The following is a 23,096-nucleotide window of genomic DNA, read 5'->3' as shown; positions in this document are numbered from 1 at the left end:
ACCAAGGGATGAGAAGAAATCATACATATATATATATTCATGTATATAGAATGATTTATTAAAAACATACATTTTTTTCTGAATCAACTTCTCAGTTTCTTTTGCAAGTTGCTTTGGAACACCAAGGAGCCTAACTAGCTCAGCCTAGTAACAAAACAGAAAGTTATGATTAATAGCCTCAAAAGTCGATGAGTTTTCGTAGCAGTAATATTAATTTAGAACTGCTGTGAAAATTGGTAGGGAACACTTTTTAATTGCTTGAGTTTTTCCCAGAGAATTATAGCTCCTACTTGTAAAACTGAACATTGATGTTTACAATTTTAGTGTGTCTGCAAGATAAAAATTATGCTTGAATATTATCGATACATCTTATAATGCTATTTATACCACGGAAAGCAGTAGATCCAGGTACGTTTTTAATTCTCAGCATAAATCTGTATTAACTGTAATCCAAGCAACCTAAAATAACACAACATAACTAAGATGTCTTTATAGAAACCACTTTCTAATCAAAATCACAACCTTTAGTATTTCTTAAAGGAGCAATAAGGATATGGCACAGCAGCATGTTTCAGGCCTGTTGAAAAATGGTCTAATACTTAATATAATGGCATACTGAATTTGGAATGACAACATCCAGAAGATTCACTGCTCCTTTGGGCAAAATATGTACCCATACACACACACGCACATGAGCTCACAGATACATAGGCACAATTAATTTTGTGTTACTTTTAAATAAGTCTGCATCTCCTGAAGCTTTTCCATTTCTTCCTCATCTGTTAATATCAGCTTTTCTTTGGATGAAACAGCTTCTTTTATTGAATCAACTTCTGCTTTCTTCTGGATTACTTCTTTGCTGAGCTGATCGCAATTTTCTTTCAACTGTTCAATTTTATTATTTTTCTTTAAAAATGAAGTAAAAAACCAGATTATTTGTATTTTCCCTTTTACATTTTGCAGGCTTCTGATAACACAAACTCACTAACACTGAATAATAATAACATTTTTAGTGACAAGATATGAAATGAATTTTTTTTACCAGATGAGTGTTTCTTCTATCAATACTAACAGAATGTTATTTCCAACAAAACCACATATATTCTTCAGGATTTGTGACTAAAAATGTATTTTTCATGTTCACATCATAGAACCAAAAACCTGCAGCTATTTTTACACGCAGTATGCATTTGCTGAATATAGTAAACATTTTCTTGGGTAAATAAAAAAATCCAGATCTTTTCTGAATTGGTTATTTACTGCTTGCTCTAGGTATCAAAATTGAAGATATAATATAACTCATAAAATATATTTATTTTAAAATCTATTTTTCAGTGTATTCTATTTAAAATAAACTCCAGATATGCACACTGAGAAGACATTTTCAATGACTTTTAAATGTTAGTTAACATTTAAAACATTACTTTTCTCATGTTTTGTACTTACCTTTTCTTTTGACATTTTTTCATATTCATTTTCCAGAAGCTTTTTTTCTTCTCGCAAACTACAGTAAAAATCAAAGCAGAACTAAATATGTTAGTAATAGAATAATCATTACTGTAATATAGTAAATGATAAGAAAGTATGAAAGCCTATCCCATGTTAGACTAAAAAACATGGTGAATTAGCATGAAAGGTGCTCAGATTTAAAGCAAGTTTTCTGACTGGTAACTGGGGGTCCTGAAGGACTGGATGTGTATATATGGAGGTGGACACACCATTTTCTACAGTGCACACATCTAAAAATTTGAATTCTGATTTTTCTTAGTCTGATTACTGCCTGCAGGGTCCATTCATGCCTCACTCACCCTTGCCTTTTACTAGTGGCACCCTGCACTCACAGTTCCTCCCAACTTCAGAAAATAAAATGTTAACAAGGAAATGTGGCAAAAGGAAAGAAAGAGGAGGTGGGTAATAAATAGCCACAAAGACATCAAATATCAAAGAAAGTGCAGTTGCTAGTGAGAAACCTTCTTCTTTCTAAGAATGCTTTCACAGACACATTTACTCTTCAGATAACTGTAAGAGAAGCTTCTCAAATCTGGACTGGATCCTGTGGAAAAAAAATCCTGAAAAGTGGCAGGAGTTATAGGCTAAGCCAAAGGAGTATGGTAGAAAAGTAAACTGAATAGCCACAGTGATCTTAACCTATATCCAAAACTAAATTACAATTTCATTTCAGGCAACAATTGGGACAGATGCTAAAGAAGTGAGGAAGGAAGAAAGGAAAAAAACAAGAAAGCTCTTAGATCTTGTGGGTATTTAATAACCCTGCCCTGAGAAAGATGAAGGAAAGGTTATAAAAAGGGAACTCAACCTACAAGCTTGTTGGATTTACAATAGGGAGCTTCTTGGTAGCAGGTAGTAAATCCTACCAAATACAAAAAACTGTCCCTACTGAAGGTACATCCCCACTGCATGCACAGAACAGTTCTGCACCTATAGTAGGTAAATGGGCTACAGCAGTCTGTATGCCATCACAACCAAACAACTGACTCCTCTGTCCCAGGTATAGCAAAGAATCAACTTCTGTGCTTAAATTTGTGTTTTTAACTCCAGTAGGAGGATGTGCTGGTCAAGTTTTAATGAGACACAGGGCAGCCTGGTAAAATAAATAACTCTTTATATTAGGGAAGAATTAAGAGAAAGGGACAAACTTCCACAAAACACTTTGTGTCACTTGGAGCTGAAACAATGGCAAGGGACTCCTGGGCATCCCCACCCATCCAAAGCAGCTATTACAGTTACATCATAATGTGGCTGCTACAGAAAAGAGGCAGCTGATTGCTATTTCCTTTTTTTTCTTCTGAAACTTTCCTGCAGCATTGCGAGACTTGTACAGTGGTGGTGGTTCACATTTTGGAAAATGTGTGGTCATGGGAACAGAGATCAATCTCCCAGCAGCCAGCCTCATGAAGGACTATCCCTAGGACCTTACGCTCAACCCTTTAGCAGTGCTGATTTAAGATCCCCTCCTCCATGCCACCACTCCCACTCTCTCAATAAATGCTTTCTTATATTTGAATCTTCCAACAAAAGGAGTGAAGCTTGTACCTGGAAGTCTCTGGCAACATATTTCTAGTTAAGGAAAGGAAATAGTGATAAAAAGAGAACTGGGTTGGTGGTGTTGCAATATAAACAGAACAAAACAAAACAACATGTCTCCCATGAATAAGAAGCTCCTGCTCAAATGAGGAGCAAAGAGAAAAAAGACACAGAGTAGATGTTGTTGATATATAGCATCTATGATATTTGTATAGGTAGACTACAAGTATGCCTCTACAGGGACTGGTAAAGACCAAAAACTAATTTGAATGCCAGCATTTAAACACTTATAGAGTGAACGAGTTTGCAAAACAAAATCTTTTAAAGAAAAAAGTTGAATTTAAATCAATCTTCTTCCAAAACTGAGAACATTAATTAAAAACAAGTATAAAATTCCAAAATCATATTTCAACCCATTTTGGCAGTACTTCTAATTAAAATCCTTGGGACTGGCATAATCACACTAAGGATAATATGCCCACTTTGCATAAATATCTATAATGGTTTGACTGCCACAAAATATCATTAAATCAGTCCTGTGCAAAATGATTAAAGAGGTAGTGCAGAGCTTGTGGTTAGTCCGTGCTGTACCCTCTTTCATATCACGCTGGATGATCAAAAGAGCAACACCAAAGATCAGGAGGGAGAGCAAAGCTGACACTGTTTTCCTTTGTCACATTCCTCACTCATGAAGACAGATTCCTGTGGAACCATTCCAGTTTCACAACAAAGACTTTTCCATCCAGCAAAAGTAAAATGATTTGAACACTTCAAAAACAAAGGCAGCAGTGAATGACAAGGGCCAAGTTACCTAAATAGGTGGCAGATCAACTACTTCCACACAAAAACCAGGGAAAGTGTGAAAAGAAAAAATGGGTAAAAAGAAAAAAGTGAAATCTCTCCCTTTTGAGCAGTGAGTTTGATTCAGCTGCCCACAGCCATAAGCCAGGCAGCCCTATGCTAGCTAGCACCCTTACTTCAGGGCTTCCTCACTGTCAGGGATAAAAACTGGGACCTCCAAAGGGCAGGTCATCTCACATTCCAGGTGGCTGTTTAAAGATGACATAAATTACCAGCTGAAGATAGCATATACCTCTCTGTGGACTCTAAAGGGGAGGAAGGATGATTAACACACATTTAGAAATCAAATAAGATTCTTCAAGGAATTTTAAGTATAGTGATTTAATAGATGAACACAGAAGCTTAATGTAAGATAAGCAGAGAAATTTTGGTTTTTCTATTTAGCATTTGAATCTTTTAATCTGTGTTCTATGGATATCCTCATGACTGTTTTACTTAGACATCAATGACAACAAACAAAACAACTGCAACTAACATTAGGCTTTTAAATTTCTCATTATTTTATAGCCCTTCCCTGATGGATGTATTTTTTAACATCATATGGATTTTATTATTGCCATTATTGTGCCTCTAACAATACACCCAATGGAAAGAAGATAAAAACACTTAAGTTTAAGCATTAATGTGCGCAAATGTTTCTAACATTGCTCTTCTTATTTTCATGAAGCCCGATACCAGTACCGTAGATGAAAAGCTGTCAGAGGTGCAGTTGTAATGAGTTAATAAAAGGCAGTTGGAAAACTGGGTCATTAATAAAAATACATTCCATATTTTTTCCCTGAGAGACATTTACAGCTGCAAGCTGACACAGAAATAAAAAAATTAAGACAGGAGATTAGGAAATGTAGTGGTAGTTGTCAACAGAAGTCCATTTAACTTCCTCAACTCACAAAATAACCACAACACTGTTAGCATTAGAAGTCCCATCATGGAAAAAAGTAAACTCCTTCAGCTACTCTCTCTTAGAGCTCTGATTGCTTGGAAATCCACAGAAGGTGTTTGGCACCTCACAGCTATAATCCAGTGACCACAGGTAGACATTATCACAGCTGACAAGCTGCCAGCATGAACTTCCTGTAAGGCTATGAGTGGTAATTAATTTGTAGGTACCAGAAAATGCAGTCACAAGACCAGCTGATAACAACTTCAGCTGTGGTGCTATTTATTTTGCATATGACCTGTAATTATTCAGTAGAGAAGCTATGGATAACAGCTTAACTTTTCACTTTCTAATTATTGAGTGACTAATACAGAAATATTTACAAGTGTTGAAATAGTTTTCCTTATTTGCAATGCTTCTACAAGGAGAAAATCAGTTTTGCAATCCTGACTTGCACACAGTTGCAGAATACTTCGGTGAGGAGCTGTTTTGTTACCTGAACTGTAAGTGATGGAGATTTGGACCTAGGCTTTCAAATAAAACTGTTTCAAGCATCAGGCACCTTTAATTTCACAAACTCTTGTTATAGATAAATTTAGAACAAATTAATTGCTTACTTTTAAATGAAGTGTTTAGATGATAGATTTAGATTTAATATTTATTATTTCTCACAATAAACTACTGTTGATAAGTTGTGTAATAAAGAAAAGCAGTTCTTTATTTTCTCTCATAAACCATAACTCCAAGCCTCACACAAACATTAAAGTGAAAAGTCTCCTTGAGCCAGAAGAAATCCTTGCTGATCACACTGTTTCTTTCCTTCTTGTTCCATGAATTTGATTTTTTGATCTATATTCTTACTTATTCTATTTTACTTACTGAGGCTTCTTATCAATTATATGAATAAATTTCATGGCTCTCAATGCAATTTTAGCAGAACTGCATGGAGATGACTCTTTTTCCCTTTATTACCCTTGCCAAGTAGTTTTTGAGAGGAAGAATACTCCCAGAGTCAGCTCAGACATTGGGATGGTGGCCCAAACTTTATAAGCTCAGCAAAATCCTTCCAACCCTTGTTCTCCTCCTGAGCTCTCAGGCAGACACACCAGCAATGAGCCCAGTACATCCATATGGCAGAACAGACTGCAAACTGGAAGAGGAGGCCCATACAGTGGGAACACATCCCATCCATGCAGTCACCCTCAGGGTGACTTCCATTACAGCTGAAGAGTGTGTCAAGAAATACACTTAATATCTCATGTACCTATTCAAACTATGAGAAAAATCACAATATTCCTGAAAACCTGATGATACTTAAATTGCTGAAAGCAATTTATTTTGGAAATGTTGACTACTCATTGGAACAATAAATAATTAAAACAAAAGATGAAATAAAATCTTCAGATTTCATGTTATTCAGAAAGGTCTGGGGAAAATGTTCACAGAGGCAAGCAAATAGGAAAATAAATAGGAATCGAAGAGTATGGAATATTAAGAGACCTTAAGACTTTTGCTAATGTTATGGCATATCTGTATGACTCCTCATCATTGTCAGATTTGAATCTGAATGCAAAACAGGTGCTAAGTACTCTTAGATATCAGAGAAAGTGAATTAAGGCAGGAAATAAAGGCATCAGAGATAAGAGGGATGCTTCAGAAAATAAAAGTTTACAGAAACAGGGGAACAGAGATCTGCAGAACCAGGGAAACAAGATCGGATTTCTCACTTCCAGCTCAGTAGACATTCTAAAAAAGGGATAGAGCAGTAGATAAGAGACACAGATAAACCCTTCAAAACCTTTCCCCCTCCACATTCCCTGCCTGCTATACATACAAAAAAAAAAATAAACAACATGTTTGTTTTCAGAATGAACAGCCATTAGTCATAATTCCCAAAGAGAAATTTACTTGTGAGTGCCAAGCACAGCTGGAACTGTATTAACACAGTTGGACAACAAGGGAAACTGTGTTCCAGAGAGATCAAGGGCCAAGAGAGGTTGGGCCATGACTTTTTATCCTGAGAAATTAAGGAAACCAAACAGCGACCTAACAGCAAACTTCTAATACCTTCGATGCAGCTTCCCTCCCCTCTGTCTATGACATTGGTGGCAGCTCTTATGTAGTTAATCTGTGGAACTCTTTGCCCAGCATGTTGAAATGTCAGAAGTTTGTTCTGGAGGAGACGGGAGAAGTTCAAAGGAATTGGGGTCAACTGAGGATTCCCAAGCACAGATAACTGTATTTGGCTCATGAAATCCCCACATCACAACAGGCTGGGGCTGCACTTTTGGTCTCCATTAGATAATGCACTTCACAGACCTCTGTACAGCTGGGTTTGATCTCGGGCAATACATAAGACGTAAGTTTCTTACTACAGTGAAGGATCATTTTTTACAGCATGACTGACCCAAAAAGTGGATTTTTAATCTGCAAGATATTCAGTTCATATATAAAAGTTAATCCAGTAAATGTGCTGGGGTAATTGAAATAATGCCTACACTGCATTCTGTATGGAATAGAGTTCTCATTTTCACTGGAGGTAGAAAATAGAGAATGGGAAAATATTGCCTAAACATATAAATCCTCATAATTTTTTTGGAAATTGATGCAAAATCAGAGAAAAAAATGTTCCAAAGATATGAGGACAAATGGTTAAAAAGCATGATACTTCTGAAGAACTAATTTCTGAACTGCTTGGAAATTGCAATAAATTCTGTATTTAATAATTATTTCAGGAAATTTCATGTTTCTTAGTTATCTCATAGCAAATAATTTTTTCCAGATGCTTTCCATGCTTCTTTCCCACTCACAGTTTGCTTCATTCTCTTAGTTTTTTCTTCTCTTAGAGCAAACACTTGGCTCTAAAAAACCAAAACAAAAATCAAGAAAGTATTCCCAGAAAAACCTACTCCATGCAGTATGCACAGTGTTCTGATTTCCTTGCAGAATAATAATCTTAACTGCTGAGATGCTGACCTTGTGTTTTTATACACACCAATGACCCTACAGCTGGATTGAAGATGGGTAAAAATAGCAAATCCCTCACAAACTAAAAATCTGATTTAATCTACCTAGGTACATATTTTTACAAATGCAATATTTCTTGTAATACTATAAAGTATGCAGATAATTGAAATGTATACAATACCAAGCTAATTCTAGACAGTTGTCCTTATATAGAAATGTTAAGATTTCACTTCTTTCACAGCAAATCTATCATTTTTCTAACATTAGAATATAGAAGTACTTCTTCCCCTTTGAATACCTGAATAGCAAAACTTGAATACATCATGCTACTGATGTTAAAAATAGCCTTGGGTTTATTTATGACATTGTTCCATAAAATCCAAGCCAACAGGTCTCTGACACTTTAAACATTTGTATTGAAGGTGTCTTAGACTAGAATTGTTCATGTTAATTTTCCCTACCTAAATTTTATTTATCCAATGTAGTAAATTTTAAACAGCATTTTAAAGAACTCCATCCATGTTCTAAATTTAAAACTATCTACAAATCTGACCATGGTAAATGTATTAATCACTGACATGTTGCTGTAACTGGGAAAAGTTTGTGTCCACTCATTTAACAACAGCTATCAAGAAATGTGTCCATGTAAAATGTAAAGGAGATTTTATTCTATTTATCATCTTTTTAGACTATCTATGATAAAATTAGCAGCATTTGACCACTTTCACCTACCATTCTATCTTCAATCGATTTTCATACACTCTTCCTTTAATAGCATTGTATTCACTTCGGCAGCTAAAAAGTTGTTGCTTTATTTGGGAAGCTTCACTGGAAGCTTCTTCAGGGAGCTGTTCTGCTTTCTCCAGTTCACACTGTTGTTCCAGTTCTGCACTCAGGTGTTCGGCTTCCTGCAACAGCTGGGTCTCAGATTCCTGTAAACTGCATTAAATAATAATTTAGAACTAGTCAATGTGAAGCACAAGCTTTGTATTTATACTTCTTTACATACCTGTAATATTTAATTTAAGGTTTTTAAGATGTGATGGAATTAAATCAGTATAATCTTGTCTGACCTCCTAGTCACCCTGCCTTGGACAGGAGGTTGGACCTCCTGAGTTCTGTTCAAACCCAAATCATCCTATGATGCCATGAGAGCAGTGGAATCTGGTCTCAGAGGGAGTTTTCTGCATGCCTACAGTTGGAGTGAGATTCATCTCATCTAATTTTAACCAGATGACAGACTGTTATTTAGGCAAATTGATTTGTCTAACACTTCCTAGAAAAAAGAAAAGACAGTGAATCCATTTTATCCTAAGAAGTGCCAAAGGCTAGATCTGATTCAGTGTGGAGACCTAAAATAGTGAAGTATCCACTAGGACAAGGCGCAGTCTGGCCTCTATGACAACCTGAAGTTCTTAATAAACACTAGGACATCTACCCAGTGATGAATTACATCTTGCTACTGCTGTAGTGCTACCAAGACCTGAAATAGCTCATGTAATGATACATAAGCTGAAAATACATTTGTGGACATGTGTGGAAGCTTATTATAAGGCCTGTAGATCAATGATCTGATTTGTATCACCAGATTAGCTCTAAAGAAACTGACTCCTGTCAGTGTCTGGAGACTGGCATTCATAATATACTTAGGAACCTGTATTGTGACAGCTGAAAAACATCCTAAAGGCTGTTAGTATATTGATTATCATGGAAAATTCTTAAAGGGAACAACAGTATGACTACTCATATACAATACACTACACATAAACCTATGCTTTATGCTATATAAATATTGTATATGCCTCCTCAATATTAGTACATTATGACTTTTATATAATGGTCTACTAAAATTAGTCACAAATTATGTAGAAGAATAAAGAACTCTATCACTTGCCTTTTACTAACTAAAAATATAGTGCAATATTTTTTTTTTAAACAAAGGAACCTAGAATTTCCCATATTGAGAAACTCTAGACATAAATTTTGGCTCAGATTTGACATTTATGACTTAAACAGAAAAACAATATTACATATCACACCAAAGAATAGAGTTGAGATGGTAAAATTATGATAAAAATACAAAATATAAAACTGACTATACTGCACAAACATTGTTGAAATAATATAGCAGAAAAAGTTTTGTTTCGTGCAACATTTATCCCTAGATAAGCACTTCCTTTTTCTAAACTAGAAAATAAAACCACAGAATTCAACAGAAAACAGTGTGTCTTCATCATGAACACATTTCATGTGTTTACATGAATGTGTTAAGCAAAAAATAGACTTATTGATACTGGATTCTATCAGAATGTATGCAATTGTGAGAGAAAATATAATCGGTTGTAGTAACACACAATTTCAAACACAATTCCTTCATAACATATACACTTTACATACATTTACATAAACATGTCAGTAAGTGAATTAATAAAAACAAAGGTTTTAGTATTTAGTCTTTTAAGATAATAAAAAAAATATAAACAAGAATTGAGTGTTGAATGTAGATTTTGCTCTCTACACGTGCCAACAGTATTTTTTCCTGATTTGAATTTAATTGAAGACAATGAAGAAATAACTGCACATCTACACAAGGTACATATACAGAATCCCATGACTGCAAAAGTAAGTTTGTGCAGTCTGATGTGGCACCTTTTGAATTTGTGAAAAAATTAGAAATTTAGCAGAGGCTTAAGAAAATTAGATTCCCAATCTGCTAATGAATCAATCTTCATTATTATCTGAGCATCTTCTAGTTTGGGTTAACAGAATATTCATACTAGGTTCCTAAATTGAGATAATATAAATAAAATCTACAATTAGGCCACATAACTGAGTCACCAAAAAGGTTTTCAGAGGCAAAATACAGGCTCAGATACTTTAACTTTAGATGCAGCCGTACTACAAAGTAGATGGCTGAGACAACACCACAATGGAATGAAAGCCTGTTCTCAGCAAACGTAAATTTAAAATCATTTAAGACTTTGAAGAAAAGTATCAAAGATGGTTTCTTCCAGGTGACATCTTTCTGCTTTTAGAATGCCAAATTGTGCCAAACTGAAAGCAAGAAATAAATTTGCCACTAAACAGAGGACTGCACTATACACTTATAGCTCTGTGTACATTGGCAATAGCCTTGGAAACTATCTGCACAGAGAGTAATTGCATTTATGATATTAGACAAATTTGTATTGTATATCAGAGAGATCAGTTCCAACAGTTTGGCACAGCTGTCACAGGAAACTGTGCTGCATAAGATATATGAGGTTTTCTCCTTGAGATTTTTATATGCTAATAAAGGAAAGAAGAAAACACAGAGCCTGAAAATCTCATCCTGTGTCATTTGTCTTAACATGGCACTGCAACAACACTAGGAGAGATGGCATTAATTAGGAAAGGGATTGAATTCAACTGTAATATGTGAAAAAATAAGTTCTTGATCCACTGAAGCATACAGCACGTTAGGGTGAAGAACTAACAATTAAAAAGTGGTATTGATCCTATGAAGGGTTCTTTACAGGAAGAGAATATTCACATACTGCACTTACCACCAGGACAGTCCTTACAGCTGATGAAGAAACCCAGACCCTTGCAGATATCTGAATAAGGAGAAAGTGTGTGATCCCTATTTCTTTCTATAGACTGTTAAGGGACCTTGGTATCTTGCTCAGATGAGCATGTCTGCTGATGTTAACATATGGACAGTTGAATCCTAATTTTGATGCCTGAATCCCACTTTTGATGTCCTCAAAATATACTGGAGATCATGACTGATTTTTAGTAATTGATTTCCCTTGCTTTCTTTTAGCAGTAGGAGAAATTTATCTGTGAGAATTAGTGCTTGTTCACACATTGGTGTTCTGCTGTGACACAGTTACATCTAATACAGAATGTGACATCATGATCTCTGATCCAATTTCTTACAGAAGCATGACTATTTCATACTCCTGTGAGAACGATGGAAAGAATGAGAGATGTAATCTACCATCTAACATTTTCATGCTTTTGGTGCATTCTCTTAAGGGTAGTTTTAAGTGTGACAGAAAGGACAGCTGAGATATCTGGGATATAGTCGGATAAATACTCTTGACTTGAGTCTTCGAGTCCTGTTTACACTCGGGGCCTATTCCACTTCTAAACACACAAAAGCATTGTTTTTACATAAATAAATGTCCCATATAAAAGAACACAGTATAAATACATAAAATATGTAGGAATATGCTTCTATTTTTCCAATGAAAGGCTGTTTTTAAACCAACACTGGCTGAAAATCAACTAATAAGCAGCTATTGGTTTCTGTTTCAGCCCAGTGAACACCAGTGTGGTAGAAACCTTCTCTATCAATTAATCCAAACACCACAAAATATGTTTAGATCTGAGCAGTTAGAAAAGTCTTCTTGTATTTTCTAGGAACCTGAACTGGTTTAGTAGTGCTGGTTTTAATTTTGCTTCTCAGAAAGAATTGCTATCAGTAACCTGAAATAAATTCAGATGATGTTTCACAGAGTCAGAATGATATCCCAACTCCCCATTTTTTTAAGACAAAACCAGAAGAATCAGCTATCCTCAAGAAAAACTGTTTTTTCAGTATTTTGAGAATCCTTTTTCAAATTACTTTACATTACTTTGCACTTGTTGCTATTCAGGCTTCCAGGAGGCACAGCAAATCCCATGCAAATAAGCAGGTATAATCTGAATTAGTTTTAGAATACTTAAATTAGGCTTTAGCTTCAATGACAGAATTGCCATAAAGTTTTTAATCTGGGCTGTCAGTGAAAGTGGGATAAAAAATTGTTAATACAGTGGATATTATGGTATGCATTACAAGAGTGTAACAGGAATATCATGATAATTACAGGTATGTGTAAGTAGTATAAAATTATTATTAATAAATACTAATGTAATATTGCAGTATTTTCAGTAGGACTGCTGTGTTCTGGGACACACGGTTCACCTGGTAGAGCTGTAGAATGGTGTCCCCCTTTGACCCTCTCTGTCTCTCTCCTTCCACTCACACACGCCCTTCCCAAGCCTGGCACCATCTCTGCTCTCTCCTCCAGCAAGTACTGCTGCAGGGCAGGCTCACAACTAATACCCTGATTTCCAAATTCCATTTTACTTCAAAGTTTAAGCTTCTGATCAAAATCTATTAGCAGTCCTGTATAATGTGACTGTCAGTATTCTCAGAGGGTAAAATTCACACCTATTTAGGAGTAACAGTTTTATTTTCCTTCTTAGAAAGGAGCCTTTAGCTTCTTCAGTTGCTCTCTATGATGTCAGCTCAGTAGGTCAGTCTTTTAATATGTTACAATTCTGGCTACAGGATCTTCAAATACATATTTATTTTAAACTTGCAAATTGTCTGTTGCAGTCTGTACATCCATTCCCAATATTATTATGTTTGTATTAGAAACAAAGATGTGTTTCAAACAAGCATTTAAATATCCCAAATTACCTTGAAAGTTCCTATTAAATAATAGTGGTTTTCAACCTTGTGTTCTGGCTTCCTGTTTATGAACTATAACTGTAAGAAAGCCTTAAATCATAATTAGGCTTCAGCATGAGCATAAAGTACTTTAAAAACATAATGCTTTGCCTATTGAAAGTCTAAAAGGGAATATTATACCTTATCACAGCCTCATACAGCATGGTGTACTGTTCCTTCAGCTCAGCTACTCTGGTGTCTGTGATTTTTCCAGCAGAAAATAGCTATGGAAGGCAAACAGACAGTTATGAAATCTCCTAAGCACTAATACTTTCATCGTGCTGCAACTTTTTATAACTGTAATTGGCAGCCTTTCAGTTTATACAGACTTTGGTAACATAACAAATTAAATACACCACCAAATCAAATAAACAGACAAAAAAAAAGCTTATTTTCATAAAAATTCAAGGCATAAATATAAGAAAATAAAGAATGCTTCTATCACAACTACAGTGCTACCTGCACTGTACCATTTCTTCTCTGACTTCCTGTCTGTATTAATATTTCATGATAATTCTGTCTTGACTTTGAACTCAGGCTCCAAGTAACCTCTCTTCATTGCTTAACTGGTTCAGTTTTGGTATAAACCCACTGGCCCGCACAGGCAAAACTGATCCTTAAAGTGTCTCTGCAGGCAACAGGGTTGTAGAAAAATATAGGAGCTAGGCTAAAGCTGGATTATCCCCAGGCAACAGAACACATTACCTTACATGCCTGTGCAGATCTTCAGCAAAAAACAAGATCAAACAGGTCTTTTAAATACCTCCAGAGCTAGTGACTCAAAATCTTCCTTGAGCAGTCTATTCCAACACTTGACCACATTTTCAGTGAAGAAATGTTTCCTAATATCCAATCTAAACCCCCCCTGGTGCAAATTGAGGCCATTTCCTTCTGCTCTATCACTTGTTACTTGGGAGAAGACACTGATCTTATGGCTACACCTCCTTTCAGGTAGTTGTAGAGAACAGTAAGTTCTACTCTGAGCTCCCTTTTCTCCTGAACACTCCCAGCTCTCTCAGTCACTCCTCATCAGACTTGTGCTCCAAACCTTTCCTGAGCTCTTCTCTGGACATGCTCCAGCACCTCAATGTCTTTCTTGTAGTGACAGGCTCATAACTGAGCATGGGATTTGAGGTGTGGCCTCACCCGTGCTGAGTCCAGTGGGACAATCATTGCCCTAGTCCTGCTGGCCGCACTATTCCTGGGTGATATTGCTTTAGAAAACCTTTCTTCCCCTCCTTTGGTCACAAGTAAGGAGAACCAGGTTAAATCCAATTAAAAAATGTAAGCTGATCCACCTCTGTAAAAGTCCATGGCTAGCCTTGTGGGGTGACAAGTCAAACCTGCAACTTCTATGGGACCCTGCCAAGAAATGTGATTATGCAGATCTACTGAAATAAGAAGGAAAATTACCACAGCACCAAGAAAATCCTGGCAGTTATAATTCAGCCTTCAGAATATTCAGAGGAAACCATTTAGAACTAATCCTATGGCCAAGAAGCAGAATGCACGTCAATATGTCAAAGGAAGTATATATTTTCTTGATAACTGTTCAAGATTTTTTTAAGATCTGTTTCAAAATATTTCATGGTAGCAAAGACAATCTTTGTGTCCTGAGACCCCAAGAACAGAAGGTCTGCCTTTCATTTTTTTGCATGACATTAAAGATAAGCAGCCCTCAAATATTTATTTTGGCATTCTGTATGATCAAAGATACTGTTCACTTAAGTTCAAAATCTAGGTCTTCTGTGAGAAAGAAAGTATTTCTCTTTCTCAACCTATTTATTTCTTAGCCTCATTTATAGATATAGTTGTCCTGTTTGTGTGGTACCTTACTAATGTGCTTTCTCCACACTCCTATGATCTACACCTGTGAATTACAGGTTTTTTTATTGCTTAGGTTCTCACTGAAGATCTATGCCATGTTTGACAATGCTTCCACAGAAATAAGCTTGCTTGTCCTGGAGGCTGTGTCTTCTTCTTCATGTCCATAAACTTCTTAGAGATTTCACACCTAATTTCTCAGTTCAGTTCAGCGCTAACAGCTCTATTTCAAGAAGGCTGGTCCCATGCAATGTGAAGACTTGTACCATTGAGGACTACACAGGACAGATTGCATGGATGGCATACCAGCATGTCAAAGGCAGTGAGACTTCCTGGAAAGTTTCATCACCAGATAGTTCCTATTACCATAGTGTTATTGGAAAAGCCAAAGAGAGAGCACTGGGATACCCTGGTCCTAGGATTTGTTATTAAAATCTGCTATACTGTTTTCTCTCTCTCTTTGGGAGAGCAGAAGAGAAAGAGACAACTGTTTGAGAGGAAGAAATAGTTTGTGGAAGAAGGGAGCAAACATGTGATCCTACTCTAGAAAAATTGTATTACTGTGATGATAAAACCAGACAAGAGATGATGCCCCGATATAAAGATACATAATTCTTTCCAGGTGGCCTGTCCCACATTGATGATAAAATAACCAACAGTATTTATGCACTCACAGTTCATTTTATTGCTTAGAATCTCTCACATTGCTGGGTTAGGTGAAATGTAGGTCTCCTCAGTGTAAGTATTTATATTGCTACACTGAAAAGTAAAAGAACGAGTGAGAAGATGGAGAAGTGAGGAAAAAAAGGGCTTGTAAATGGCAGTTGAGTTTTTTTCAGTCCTGTGTTAACCATAATGCCTTGTAAGAACTGCGGTAATTTTATTATAGTGGTGATCTCAGATCTGGAGTCTAGGATATAGTCAGATAAATATTCTTGACTTGTTGAGTCTTCCAGTCCCATTCCATGTCATTTGCACTTAACTGTATACTGCTTTTCTCAGATTTTCTTTCTCATTTTAAAATGCACTGGGACCCCATACATTTTCAAACACACTCAACATTGATAGATCATCTGGATAAAGCAGAAGAAATTTTCCTTATCTAATGCAGAATTACTGGAAAGTTGGATGAAGATTTGTCTTTTAACAAATGGTTGCCTAGCAACTTTCTGCTTTCCATTTCCCCATACTCTCCTAGATGCAATTAGATGGATTAGATGTGTCTTATTACTAGATTTACTTGAATATTTTTCTTTTAATATAAAATTTCTGTTATGTTTATTTTACCAGATTAAGTTATCCTTAAATTACCCTTCTGATTTTCTAACTTTGTTGCAATTTTTTATATTGCTATGCGATTTGAACTTTGGCTTTTCTACCAGAAAAACAAAACAAAACAAAATATAACAAAACAAAACCAAACCCAAACCCATGTTCCAAAGCAAATTTTTTTTCCTTCAATCAGTGAAAAGTCTCAAAGTGCTGGACAATTCTGTCCTATTACAAAAAATGTGGAGGAAAATTTTGCAGAAAAGGTGAAAGGGAAAGTCATATCCTTAATATTTTTCTAGCAGGAAAAGGTAGATATTCTGTCTCTGAGCAGGAATAATTTAAATATAGGAATCCATGAGAAAAACAGAACATACTTATGCTCAAATACCTGTTCTGTACACCTGAAAAACTCTTCTCTTACAAGTCCATATTCACTTGCTACCAACAGCTCCCCACCAGACCTGTCTTCAAAATAACCTGATGAAAATTCCAAGAAAAATGAGCACTATGTGAGGTTATACACTATCTGAGGAACCTATTTTATATCCTTCCAGCTTGACTTCAGGCACACAAGCCCCTGGACCTAAGACCACAGTAGTTTCTCCAAGCTTGTAAAGTGGATAGAGATGTTTGTAAGAAAGAGAATATGTCAGAATAGGAACAGGAATTAAAACCACAGAAGGGAGAAGACAGACCTGATAAATGAGGTACTCATCCATGTGAGCAAATCTACTGAAATTTGGCCCTAACTTGATCAACACCTCCTCACTCTGCATTAAGTACAGGGGGCATTCTCCATTTTATCAGATTATATTAATTTCTTTCTGACAGCTTCAAACAATGCAGCAAGGAACTAATCTGAAATTCCAAAACAAGTTTTCTCTAACTCAAATGTGATATAAATAAGAACACATCTCCTCTAGGCACATTTCCCATTTCAGATTTCAAGGCTCTTAAAATTCTTTTGGGACTCTCCAGAAATGAATAAAATTCAGCCAATAATTAAACATAAATAGATGATGGAATCTGAATATTGGTCTAACTCTTCAGTTTTTTGGCAAAAAAGCATAAAATAAAAGCACAGAAGATAAATGAAGTTACCATCAAGAAATTACCACTTAACATCAATTACTTACAGTAATTATTACAGTAAAGCATTTGAGGCTTCTTAGGAAATACTCAATTTTAGCAGTGCCTAGGATCTCTGCATTTTGGAGAAATTATGTAGCTAACACGTGTTTCTAATTATGTTTGCAGTTACTGCAAAACAACGAAAATGTATTCTAAGCTCAAATGGAATAATAACGCTTTCCCTTTTTTCATGCTAAGTTGTAGGTTTTGTAACTGTAACAAGACATTGTGACTACACTTTGTAACTTTAACACAGAATTTACAGCATTTTATATTTATTTGCTATTTCAAATATCTGAAATGTTTCATCAAACAACTCTTTTGCCTTTTAATAGAAGACTGGAGAAAAAATATCAAGGGATTAATATATTTTATCGTTTGTATACACTCAGGATTTCAGTATAATATTAGCCCCTTGGCATATGGCTCTTCTGGCCAGTCTGTTTTGTCAGGTTTGGAATTTTCTTTCTATGCTGTTTATTTGAAGAGCTTTTCTTACTTCTTTCATATAATATTTAAAAGGTTTAACATTAAGCAAAGAGAAAGGGTAAGTTCTCCTCTTTGAACAGAGAGCTCTGCCTCCTCTGTCAAAATCCTCACGAAGCCACACAGGTTGGACACAGCACACAGCTCAGGCGTGCCTTATTTGGGGGAGGAGGCAACACCACCTTCTCAGGGGTCGTTTCAACATCGTAGCAGGGCAAGAGGTACAAGCACACTGAACCCATGCTATGGCTCTTGCATTCCTGTCCATATTGCTGGATACCAGCCTCCACAGAATCACAGGGCCAAGGATACCTGCATGTGTTTGGATTGCCCGTGCCTGATATATCCAAATTATCTGGGCAAAATCTTGGACCCATGGTAATGCCCTAAGGGAACTGAAGATTCCTTCTCAAGTTCAGCCCACTGCTCAGAGCAAGTTCAAAACTTCTCACTAGTTCTGAAGGTCATGTCCTGGCTACTTCAAGATGGAGCATCCAAAAATGAAGGAAAACCAATTAAAAGCTTGTGTTTGGAACCTCTCTGTCAATCTTAAAAATAGCCAAACACAACACAAGGAAATATAATCTTTACACTTTTTATTCAGTCACTGCATTTTTCAATATGTCTCAAATATTCATATACATATGAAAGACTAACACAAAAAATATAATTTCTCTACTCAACAACATTTCAGGCTTCAGTACATATTTCAAATTATTTTAAAACAAGAAGATAAAAGTCACTAATTTAAGACTGTAAACATTTAGTTCACAATAAATTGTAGTTATTGGTATGCAATTCTGCATTCCATTTTGGAGATTGGGAAACATTGAAAGCACACAGAGAAATAGCTATGCTGCAGATATTTCGAGAATGATATGCCTTGCTTAAGCCATTATTCTAGAGAAAGGTTACGATGATAGAAACTAAAGAAGAATGCACTGATGGTTTTAAATAGATACTGTAAATAAAGTTTAAAAATAAGATATCATCACTGTTACCTGGAACTACATACATTTATTACAGAAAGTAGACTTTAGAATAAGTATGGGAAGTCCATAGAAAAAGCCTTTTTATTAGCTTTTCAAGTAGAAATATATATATATATATATATTATTGAGTTTCCTAAACATTTCATTTAGGTGAGAAACAACAACACTTGAAGCCACGTATAGGTTATTGGTTGCACAAATGTAGTCAGGTGGGAGTAATGGCATACACAGAAATAATAAATACACTTATGTACAGTAGATACACTGTACTGCCTTACACTGAACTTCTACAATTTTACTTTTTTAATTACAGATGGATGAACCAGACATCCTTTAATGAAAAATAAACTGCTGAAGAGCCTCCTAAAACTAACAAATAATGACTAGGAAAAATAATACCCCAAATTCTTTCCCAAGGCATAGTTCATAACAGTAGTTTTGTTGCCCAGTTCATGGGAAAAAGCAATCCCTACATGGAAAATATAAATACCAGCCACAACCAAGATGGTACAGTGGGTGAGAATATACTGTTGGCCAATTGAGTCTTGCATGGCTCAGAAAAGAGGGCACAGGAGACCAATAGGACAGGCATTTCAGGAAAGGACATCACTTTCCTGCTGTCATCAAATTTCATTTGGCTACAAAGATGGAAATCAGGATAGTAAGTAACCAGCACAGTCTTACACTTGCTGCTTTTATTGGAGCAGGTTTGCAGGAATCAGAAAGGAATTTTTCTGAAAAGACAAAGGAGGGAGAGTCTTTTTTATCTGGTATATCATCACTCTGAAAATGCATTTGGGTTTATTATCTTTGTATATTGAACTAACTACAGCATCTTCTATGGCTACAGATAAAGGAAATAGTCAGCAGTAAACTGTAGATTTTGTGCAGGCAGATCAGATGTCATGGGAGAAATAGAATTAATAAGAACATAGTTTTGTGGACCTCCTTTACAAATATGGTCCTCACCTTAATAGAAGGAGTGATTTTCTTTGACCACATGAATTTTATAACATGTATTACATTTACAGTTTTGATATAAATATTGTATTCACTGCTTACATGCTCTTGTCAGTGGTGCCTTTCTGCCTGCTTCCAGAATTTATAAATAAAGCAATTAACAATTTAAGCAGGTAGGAAAGCCATACAGCCACTATGTAATTGCATACAGTTCTATGTAATCTGTATTTGAATAAGAATATTTATAATATCAAATGGAATAGAACTGCCTTTCCTATTGTGTTCTGATGTGTTCTCACAGACACATGAGTAAGCTGAATAGGGAGTCCCACAATCCAGTGGACAACATAAGGACTGCTTGCATGAAGAACAACTACTGAGTTAAAAAAGAAAACAAGTTAGCTAATCAGAAAGAATTCTAAAACAGAATTTGTTTCTAGTATGGAATTTTGGTATATATTTCACATTGTGGAAAAACCTGAATATTAATCTAATTACTTCTCATTCTGTTTCTCAGTCAAAATGTATCACAGAATCACTGAAGTCTGCAAAAAAAATCAGAAATATTACTGCAGCAGTTGAATCTCAACACATTCCATGTCTGTCACAGACATGGATGAAAATGGTTTGTATGAATGAGCCCCAATGTACTTCAGGTTTGTACATATCTATCATTTGAACTGCTTAGACAAACCCAGATATTTTGCAGCAATTCTTCTGCAGAAGATGTTGACTCCCAGAACAAAGTCAGAAATCAAACAGATGCCAAGCTGTTTTGTTTTAAATTGCCATAGTCAGTAGTTAAATTAGCATCTGCCTTCAGTCATAACTTGTTTTCTGTTTGACCTACATTCCATTATCTGCCAGAAAAAGAAAAAAACCTTACTCTAAAAATTCATGGGAAATGGTTCATTCTGGTTTTGATAAACATTGGATAAACAATCTTAGACAAGTATAATAAAACAAAATATATCACTTCTTTAACCTTGTAATCACTGGGAAGTTCTGTGAACAGAATTAAAATCTTCTGTAGAATTTCAGAGTATCTTGAGCTGTCAGTCATTTTCTTTATCTTTAGGAAGATGTCTGTATGATAACGATAACTCTTCAGTCCACAGGAAAAAAAATATTCCTAAAAAGTAGACTAAAAGAAATTAAAAGGTACAGGAAAACTGGCTTTAAGTAAAAAGCAAAGATCTTAGCAGAAAAGTCTCAGTTACAGTCATCAGCTGTTATTCAGTAAAATCCTTTCACAGTTGAAAAAGCTTGGTTCTTGTGGCTTGTGATTGCTAAACTAATTTGAAGTTTTAAGTATTATGCAGAACACTCTACATCTAGAGAAACCCCATCTGGGAAGAAACTTCGTTTATACACAAACAGCAGTTCTTAGTTTTCTGCCATTAGTTAAACTGCATCAGCACCTTACAGCTTAAGACTACTCAGTGTCCATCCTCTTTGCTGAAAAACTCAGATTTGAAACTTCATTTCATTTATACCAAGGATAAGAGACATGAAACATGAAAAAAATGCTATGTTATACTGTTTGGGGTTCCTGAAGAAAGGAATCCAAATTGTGACAAATTGTTGGGAATGGATACTCCCTGACAGAACAGAAAGAAAGGCCAGTAGCCAATTACAAGAGCACTCCAGGTAGGAAAAGCATACAGGCTGGAGGAGAAATGGATCTTCTGGACTTCAAGCAGACTGGTGACAGCTCAGGAGTGGAACACCTGACCAAGAATGAAATCAGGAGGATAACAGAGCAACTGAAGAATTCTTAAGTCTCATCCAAAGGAGGAAGTAAATATCCCAAAAGGAAGATATATATGGGACTAAGGAATCGATATCTCAGGACAGAGATGTCTGAAAAGCTCAGATTCTTCACTTTACTGTCTGAACTTTCTTTTTACATTCAGTATGAGCAAAAATTTCTGCCCTTCTAGATGTTACAAAATTCTGAAGATAGTTTAGGCTTTCAATGTAGCACAGCAATCATAAATCACAACAATATTTGTTATATATTTAAATATTTCAAGGCAAATAATAGAATGTGGTATATCAAGGATAATTATTATTCATTTTACAGATACAGGACAGTTTTTCGAGTCCAAAGTCACAAAGCAGATAGCAGAGTTAATTGTAAACTGAACAAACAAGTTAATTGTAAACTGGGGGGAATGTGGCTTTCCAAATAGCAAGGATTTAAGAATTCTATTCTATTTCTAAAGCCCCTCCAAAGAGGCTGGGATAGCTTTTCTCCATTCAACAGTAACAGCCATACAAAAGAATAAGGCTTCAGAAATACCTGATTTTAGACTGACACAATGAAAAATCAAAAATGCAAAAATTTTACTTGCAAATTAAAATCATACATTTTATCTTTTACAAACATTTCAGTTTTGATAAAACCAAAGTTATGTCAGTATCTTACATCTGAATGGCAAGGGGTGGCTTTCACCTCATTGCTGGGGAATTATCATGATCTGACAGGGGGAGATATAGTTCTGTAAGCAAGAGAATATGTCAGAATAGGGCATTTTGTTTAGATAACTAAAAGCCTCGTGGCAGGTTCTGGGATGTTCATTTAGAATACAATAATGATAAATTCAAAACCCATCTCCCAAGAATGTGCCTTAAATTTTGTGCTATGCAGGAATCTGAAGGAACCGTTGGAGGGGTTAGACAAGGAGGTTTTTTTTTTACTAAGCTTCCCTCCTGAATTATCAATATAAGCATCTGGTGTGTATAACAGCTAGTAACATTACAGAAATCATGAACTTGTGGATTATATGTGTGACTAATGTCTGCTTAATGTTTAATCTGTGTTATGAGTAATTTCAAATAAGGTTTAGGGAAAGCAATGGTTCAGATTGGACTACTTAAACAAGAACTGGTATAAATACCCTTTACTCATGCAAGTTATTTGACTCTTGACTGAGCTATGAATGCAAGAATACCTTGTAGAAGAAGCCTTGTTTTGAGGCACAAGGAAAATTACGTAGATCATTAAAACTGTACAGATATCACATGAGAAAGGTAAAGGTGGCTGTAGCATGAAAATGACAATTGTCACCTGGAGTAGTATTTCATTTGGAGCAATTGGTCATGGAAAGTATATGATTAACTCTCAAAGTTGATATGAGGCACAATAAAAGGAAGATCAATACTTCTAACAGAAGAGAGTTCCTTCCCTATG

The 23,096-nt window shown here is 35.6% G+C and overlaps 1 protein-coding gene across 8 annotated transcripts in view; it reads right to left on the bottom strand.

The window, feature by feature from the left end:
• Positions 1-23,096, bottom strand: part of CCDC146 (coiled-coil domain containing 146) — a 66,737-nt gene that overhangs the window by 22,262 nt on the left and 21,379 nt on the right. For 6 of the 8 annotated variants that reach the window (XM_085569320.1, XM_085569321.1, XM_085569319.1 and 3 more), the window contains 5 exons: positions 13,377-13,459; positions 8,486-8,692; positions 1,447-1,504; positions 733-906; positions 71-144 (listed from right to left, as the gene is read on the bottom strand). In XM_085569320.1, the coding sequence (XP_085425446.1) occupies positions 71-144; positions 733-906; positions 1,447-1,504; positions 8,486-8,692; positions 13,377-13,459 (596 nt within the window). The remainder of the gene's footprint in view (positions 1-70; positions 145-732; positions 907-1,446; positions 1,505-8,485; positions 8,693-13,376; positions 13,460-23,096) is intronic. The other 2 variants (XM_085569322.1, XM_085569323.1) reach the window with 2 other exon arrangements.

This window comes from Lonchura striata, chromosome 1A, assembly GCF_050655825.1.
Source record: "Lonchura striata isolate lonStrDom1 chromosome 1A, ASM5065582v1, whole genome shotgun sequence".
Lineage (NCBI taxonomy): Eukaryota > Metazoa > Chordata > Aves > Passeriformes > Estrildidae > Lonchura > Lonchura striata.
This window is presented reverse-complemented; position numbering and strand designations above follow the sequence as displayed.